Genomic DNA, 7,939 nt, shown 5'->3' with positions numbered 1-7,939 from the left:
CTGAGTATTTGGAGGGGAAAACATACATAGCCACATACATAGCCTATGTTAGAATCATACCTGGTTGTCTAACCACTAAGCTACCTGGCAAGGCCTATCCAGGCTCACCTTACATTTTCCCTGCCTCAGTCCTAGAATCAATCAATTCTCCAAGGATTCCTTTTATTGATATTTAGAAACCAGGCCTGGGTGCTAGGTATGCTCATTGCTACTGCAGTATCACTGCTTTAGCCACTTTCAGCGGAGAGCTATATATATGTACACCAAGTCATGCATCTCCACACTTTCTATCTATATTTTTATCGATCTACCTAAGCATGAGTCCATGTTGATCCCTCTGATTTCCATCTTGCACCAGAGGTTTCATTCTATCCTTCCCCTTTCCTGATTTATCACTTCTTTTTCTGATGTTAGAAACCTGACTCTCATTATCTACAATATATTTATTTACTTGTCAGTTCAACCCTAGTTCCCAAGTAAAGTAGTGAGAACTCTGAGAGAAACAAATTTACAAACTAGGGTGCTTTGTTTGTATGGGGTTCTTTTTGTCTTCAACCTTACAGTATAAAATCAATACCTGCTTTATCAAGGTCAGCTCCTTTCTTCCCATTCCCTTCAGTTAGATTTATTTGTCACAGTCTGCATTTCCTCCCATACCCAGGTTACTTTAAAAAATAAACCAACCAACAAACACGACATACAGTAAAATTTATGGTGTACAATTTTATAGGTTTTGAAAAATGCATAAAACTATGAGTTGAACATCACAGTTCCATGCAGGACAGTTCCCGATTCCTTAAATATTCCCCAAAATATTCCAATGGCAACTTTAATTCCACTTTCCCAGCACCAACCAGGAGGTGGCAGGGTTTCCCTCTTAGAGGAAGCCTTTACCAGGCAACTGAGCCTGCTTGCGAAGGGGCTTGGCAGGCAGCTCCTCCCATCCCTCCCATCCCTCCAGTCATCTGGCTACGGTTACAAAGGTTAAGAGGTTAAGCTCCTTCTTTCCTAAAACAGGTGAGTTTGGCTGGAAGCCTCAGAATCTCACACGCCAACCGAAAAGCCAGATGATTCATCTTAGTCAAGAAGGCAACCCACAAATATGCTTTGATAAAATCTTCACAGTGAAACAAACAAAACCCCACCAAAAATCAAACAAAAAAATTTTTTTCACAGTGAGGGTAACAAAGGGAGATAAAAAAAAATTAGAGAACAATACCAAATCAGGTGAAGGTGGGCAGATGACCACAAACTCTCTTCAAGACATTTCTTGTTTGATATTGGTGGCTGGTGTGGACACCTCACAAGGTGATCTGATCATAAATTCCTAACTGGGAAGGTCATGGTGGGTAGTCACGTCCCAAGCATATTACTTCTTTAGTAAAAGATTTATCTTTGCCTTAAGCAAGCCCTGTCCATTGTTTCTATGCATCTAGGTTACCACACCTTTGAAATAAACTACCCTCAAGAGAGTACATAATCTTATCTACCCTGTAATTCAATCCACATGACCACCCAGAAGACAGCGCATAATTTTAACTGCCCTGTAATCTTCCTTACATTCCCTTCTCAATCTCAAAATTCGTAAAAGAAAAGCAAACTGTTGTTCTACAAAGCATTGATCTCTCTCAGTCTGATATACCTGCTTCCAGGTATATTCTCTTTCTGGCTCAAATAAATTTTTCTGAAAATTCTCTATAGATTTGGCCATTCTTACGTTGACACCACCATTAAACTAATATCTGGGGTAAATCATTTTACCTTCCTAAGCTGCACCTGTAAATTGACGGTAATAGTTAATAAGAGGGTTGGTTGTGCGTATGAGATAATACATAGAAAGTGCAGAAGAGTTTCTGGTACACACAGTGCTCATAAATATTAGTATTATAAATAAATGATTTAAATTTATCTCAGTGACCTTCTATATCTTTTACCTTTTTTCATAATGGCCAAATTTTCAAAAGGTTCTTCTTACCCCACAAACAATAAAAAAAAAGCAGTCTGGCTCTGGCCACTGTTGCTCAATGGTCAAAGCACTGGCCTAAGGACCAAATGGTCGCAGGTTAGATTCCTTGTTGCTGGTTTGCTCCCTGCCCCGTCTGGGCATGTGTGGGAGGCAACCAGTCGATGTGGTGCATATTGATGTTTCTCTCTCTTTTTTTCTCTCTCCCTCCCTCCCTCCTCCCTTGTACTCTCTCTGAAAAGCAATGGAAAAAATATCCTCAGGTGAGGATTAACAACAACAAAAAAACCCACAAAAGACAATCTGGATGCCTGAACTCATTAATGCTATAGATCAATTTCATCAGTTCACTAAATCAGACTAACCCCCACCCCTGCATACTAATGAATCCCTAACACCTTGCTGGGTACTTTTTATACATTGTCACATTAATTCTCTACAGAACTCTGAAAGATTAAGTATTATCAGACCATATTACAGGTAAGATTACTGAGCATCAGAGATACAAAACAAACTAACTGCCCAAGGTCACAGAGCTAGTCTGTCACCGACCTCTGCCTCCAGAGCCTCCATTCTTTCCACTGAACTACTCCTCTCCACCATCCATGAAAACATCCTACAGTTGGGACACTGGCCCTCTTCTGTATCCAAGTTCTCTTTGGGCGATTTCTACCCACTAACAAAGTCTTACCACTTCTATGCCAACAACTCCATCTTGCAGGCAGGGCTTTTCACCTCAGTTCCAATTCTAGATGTCCAATTTCCTTGGTGGACATCTGTATGTGTCCTTCTCGGGTACCTCAAACCCAGCATTATCAAGGCCAACATTATGCTCCACCTTGCTTTTTTAGCCTGACTTTTTTTCCTGGGAGGATCAGTACTATTTTTAAAAAATATATATTTTTATTGATTTCAGAGAGGAAGGGAGAGGGAGAGATAGAAACATCAATGAGAGAAAATCATTTACTAGCTGCTTCCTGCACTCCCCCTACCGGGGATCGAGCCGGCAAACTGCGCTGCACATGTGCCCTGACCACGAATGGAACCATGACCTCCTGGTTTATAGGTCAACACTCAACTACTGAGTTACTCTGGCCAGGCGGGAGGGTCAGTACTATTAATCCAAATCTTCAACTTCAACTTTTGCTGCTGCCTAATAGCCAGTATGTCACCAGCTCCTACCAGATGAGCTTCTCCCACATCTCCGCCCCCACTCCCCCCTCAAGTCTTTCATACCTTTCTTTTCACTCTCTAAAAACTTTCAAGGTGACTTTTCTTCTTCCCCCGCCCCAAACCATTCTTCAAAGCTGCCCTCTGGATAAATCCTCTTACAATACCCGTTAATTTTGGTCATCTCTAGCTAATGACTCTTAGGAAGCTTCCCAACAAATCCCAAATTCTTCACCAACATGGTCACAGACTCCTGAGCATACATAGCCTCTGAGTTTGCCATGACTCTAACAAACAAAATGATATCACATTCAGAGGACCCACTACCTTCTTATCTTTCATCAAAAATCCCCGCTTCCTGTTATCACACACCCTGCGAGAAGAACTAGTGGAAGAATATGAACCCCAGTTAGCACTTGATTGTTAACTGGGGTCTTGCTACATGAATCCTGTGCATTCATTCTCACAGAATCCTTAACGTCTCACCAGTCTTTATCCCCACGTAGTCTGGGAGGTCCCTGTAGGCAGTAACGGTGTCAGATTCATTTTTGGGTTATGAGTACACAGTACAGGGCCTGGCATATAGTGCAGGCTTGGAAATGAATAACTCCAAGGCTTAAAGCTGACACTAAAGGTAAAGTGATGGATGAAGGGTGGATAGTAGAGCCACAAGCACCACTCACCCTTCCGGTTCATCCCCATCTGGAGGCATTTGAGTAGGCGGCAGTACTGGCACCTGTTCCTCTGCTTCCGAGACATGACACAGTTCTTGTCACGGCTGCACCGATATACCCGCTTGTTGCAAATGCTCCGCTTGAAAAACCCTTTGCAGCCCTCACAGGAGATGATTCCATAGTGCAAGCCTGTGGCACGGTCCCCACAAATGAGACAGGTTCGTTGTTCAGCCCGATCATCTGGAACAGAAACTGAACATATTCAAGTTAGAATACAGTGGGAATAATGGCTTTAAGCCTGCTGTTCTAAAACAAAGAATGCTGCTCTGGATAGATCAAGAACATTACCGTCTCCAGGATAACTGACAGACGGGCATCTTTAGAACCCTTGTCCTAGGAACAGATCCCTGCATCTACCTGCAGATACCATAAATACAGCCTATCAGAAAAAAGAACTTGTGCTCCTCTCCCTAGTTTTCATCATCACTTGGACCAATATCCAAGTCAGAACATGGAGATATCCTTGACTCCTCCCTCTCTCTTAGCTTTTTCAGCCACAGCTCATCACGTTTACCCTTTGCTACAGTCTTCTAAATCTTAGGAACAAGCTTTAGAATTTTTTAAAAATCAGAAATTATTCTAGTGCAGGAACTAGCATATTAAGTTTCATTCTTTCTAATTTTAAAACTCCTGCTGAGATAGGGTAAATGCAGAACTTGGTTAGAGTCTCTATGATGTTTTTTTCAGAGGTTGGAGTCTCTATGATGTTTTTTTCAGAGGCAAAAAACATCAAATCCAAAGAAATAATGAAAACAATAAGGCAGTTGATATGGTTGGCCTAGAAGATTAATAACAACCTGAACCAGGTCCAGAGCCCTAGCAACAACTTTGCAGAGCATCCCTGACATACAGCTGCTCAAAGTAATGGAAGTTCCATCTCTACATTATTTAGCAGGAATAATAAGTAAATGAGAACAAAAATATTTATAAACAAATCTGGTCACCAATCTGACCAGAATTTTACAATTCTTAAGTTCTTGTTTTATAAAAGTGGAAGGACTCCTTAGTTATAACTAACCAAGGTTACATTGCAGGTTAAGTCTCAAAGAGATTATTAACAGCAACTTCTGAGACCATGATTGCTACAGAGAAAATGCTCATTTCATTTTATTGAATGAATGGACAAGCTATATATATAAAAGCCTAATATGCAAGGCGTCCCCTTGGGAGTTTGACCGACCAGAAGTTCGCTTGTTTGCTTTGATGTGTGCTAACCACTAGGGGGCAGCATGGAATGACAGAAGGTCCCGGCCAGCAGCTGGCAGCCGGGGAAGGAAGGCCCCAGCCAGCAGCCACTAGGGACCCTTCCAGTGCACACATTTCGTGCACTGAGACTCTAGTAAATGAATAAAATGGTATGTGTAGGGCTTTCCAAATTACAAGTCATAACCCAGCATATCATGACTAGTATTTTTGGAAAAAATAGAAAATATCAAAGTAAATCACATGTAGTAAGGATAAAATATTGGGAAAACTTTCTTTCAATTAAGGTGTGTACATTTGTCAGTATATACATCTGTAGAAAGCTGGATCACTTCCTAGCTTTATAATCATGGACACATGATTCAATTCTCTAAGTCTCACTATCAACTGTAAAACAGATAATATTAGCACTCACCTCAGGAAGTTACTAGGGAGTAAATGATATAGACATACAATAGTACATAATTAACATATACCTAGAGCTTATTATGTGACCAGCTTTGTTCTATATGTGTTACATATAATAATTCACTCATAACTCTATAAGTGAATATTACTATTATCTCTATTTTGCAGATGGAAAACCTGAGCTACACATAGGTTAAGAATTATGGCCAAGATCCCATAGCTAGTAGGCAGCAGAGCCAGAAAAAGCAGACAGTTCTGCACCAAAATCTGAGATCTTTCACACTGCTTAATATAATGCCTCAGATATAGTAAATACACACTAAATGACAGTTGTGCTATTGTTATTCAAGATAGGTTTTCTGTAAGATTAGAACCTGATAAAAATTTGCAACATTGCTATAGACAGAGCAATTCAGACCATGGAATACTACACAGCAGTAAATATATTTGAACCACTGCAACAACAAAGATGACTCGTACAATGTTGGGTAAAAGAAGTCAGAAAAGCCGAAACTGGTTTGGCTCAGTGGATAGAGCGTCGGCCTGCGGACTGAAGGGTCCCAGGTTCGATTCCGGTCAGGGGCATGTACCTGGGTTGCGGGCACATCCCCAGTGGGAGATGTGCAGGAGGCAGCTGGTCGATGTTTCTCTCTCATCGATGTTTCTAGCTCTCTATCTCTCTACCTTCCTCTCTGTAAAAAATCAATAAAAGTATATTAAAAAAAAAAAAAAAAAAAAAAAGAAGTCAGAAAAAAATACTATAGGGTTCCATTTACATTAAATGAATCAAAACAAGCACAGAGGGGAAAGAAACAGTGAGGCAAGTGCTGGGGTGAAGAGGAGCTTTTGGATCCTGGCAATGTTCTACTTGTTGACTTGGGTGGTGCTAGCTTTATAATAAACCATTAAGCAGTACACTTGTGTTTTATGTACTTTTCTCTAAGTGTCGTATTTCACAATAAAAAGGTTAAAAAGAAAAGCTAGCAGGGCACTTCAGGAAAGGGAATGACATCATCCATAGCAAAAGGAAGGAAAACGAATATAAGGAGTGTTTGAGGGAACTGCACAGGATATTATCTATTACAGTTAAGTAGTGAGATCTTATGGAAGAACTAAAGGTCCATGCACTGGTGGGGTCCCTCGGTCTGGCGGTCTGGCCTGTGGGGATCGGGCCAAAGCCAGCTCTCCAATATCCCCCGAGGGGTCCCAGATTGCGAGAGGGCGCGGGCCAGGTTGAGGGCCCCACAGGTGCACCGTGCACCGGCCGCTAGTATGCATACAAGATCTTTGGTTAATCTCTTCCTGCCCTCCCTCGGCCCCTTTGAGATTCATCAGTCTGTTCCATGTTTCCATGCTTGTGCGTTGAGCGTCTGACCCCTGGTGGTCAGTGGGCGTCATATCTACCAGTCGAATGGTCACTTGGGCTTTTATATCCATAGACTAGTGACCAAGAGCGCAAAATTGCACGAGACCCAGGATCCAGAGTCCTCGGCTTGGCAGGACCCAGAAACCCGCCTGCCACGCCAGTGGGACCCAGAAACCCACACGTACCTCTGGTTAAGTCCTCCAGAGTCAAGTCCCTGCCCACCCACGTGCCTCGCCACGCACGCAGCCCCGCCCAACTGTACGTGCCTGCTGCGCACGCAGCTTCCTGGTGATTGGTCATTACGGTGTGATGACCACAGGCTTTTTATATATAGGATGGTCAGAGATAAGTCTAGAAAAGTAATTTGGAATAGACTGCAATAGAATTTACCCTACTCATAAAAAGCTACTGAGATTTTTAAATAGAGATATGTCTAGAAAAAAGTAAGATTAGGAATATTAATCTCACAAAGATGTGCAGATGGATGGCATGGGCCATCTAGGTTCCAGAGGGGGATGGAGAGGAGGAGGAGGAGATAGGAAAGTGTCAAAAATAAAATGGAGTTTCTAAACCAAGGTGGCTATGAAAAATGTGGTATCACTAATAAAAAAGTTGAAAAGCAACAGCTCAGTGAGGGACAAAAATCAACGACTTTAGTTTAAGAGAGGATGATGAGTGAGTCAAGCAGAAATATCCCATAGGCAGTTATTTAGGGGGCAATGGTTAAGGCTGGAGTGAAGGATTTGGGAGTCATCAACACATGGAATAGCTGAAACAATGGCAAATACTCCAAGAAGGAAGATGAGTGGAGAAGCAGCAGCAGGATGAAACCTGAAACGAAGAGAAGGGAAGGGGATAGGTTAAAGAAGGAAAGTGAGATGACATGATCAAAGAAGAAATCTAAACTAATAAAAGAGAAAAATGGTAATTGGCGTACGACGCTACCCTTTTCATTGGCTAATCAGGGCTATATGCAAATTAACTGCCAACTCAGATGGCAGTTAACTGACAACAAAGATGGCGGTTAATTTGCATATGTAGGCACAATGCAGGGAGGTGAAAGGGAAAGCAGGAAGAAGCCCCCTGCCACTGACA

General features: G+C 41.9%; 1 protein-coding gene across 2 annotated transcripts in view; it reads right to left on the bottom strand.

Annotated features, from left to right (window-relative positions):
• Nucleotides 1-7,939, bottom strand: part of NR6A1 (nuclear receptor subfamily 6 group A member 1) — a 57,405-nt gene that overhangs the window by 28,366 nt on the left and 21,100 nt on the right. For both annotated transcript variants that reach the window (XM_006768585.2, XM_006768586.2), the window contains exon 2: nt 3,817-4,059. In XM_006768585.2, coding sequence (XP_006768648.1) covers nt 3,817-4,059 — 243 coding nt within the window. The remainder of the gene's footprint in view (nt 1-3,816; nt 4,060-7,939) is intronic.

The sequence above is a fragment of the Myotis davidii genome, unplaced genomic scaffold, assembly GCF_000327345.1.
Source record: "Myotis davidii unplaced genomic scaffold, ASM32734v1 scaffold142, whole genome shotgun sequence".
Classification (NCBI taxonomy): Eukaryota; Metazoa; Chordata; class Mammalia; order Chiroptera; family Vespertilionidae; genus Myotis; species Myotis davidii.
The sequence above is the reverse complement of the archived record's forward strand: the minus strand, read 5'-3'. Positions and strand labels throughout refer to the sequence as shown.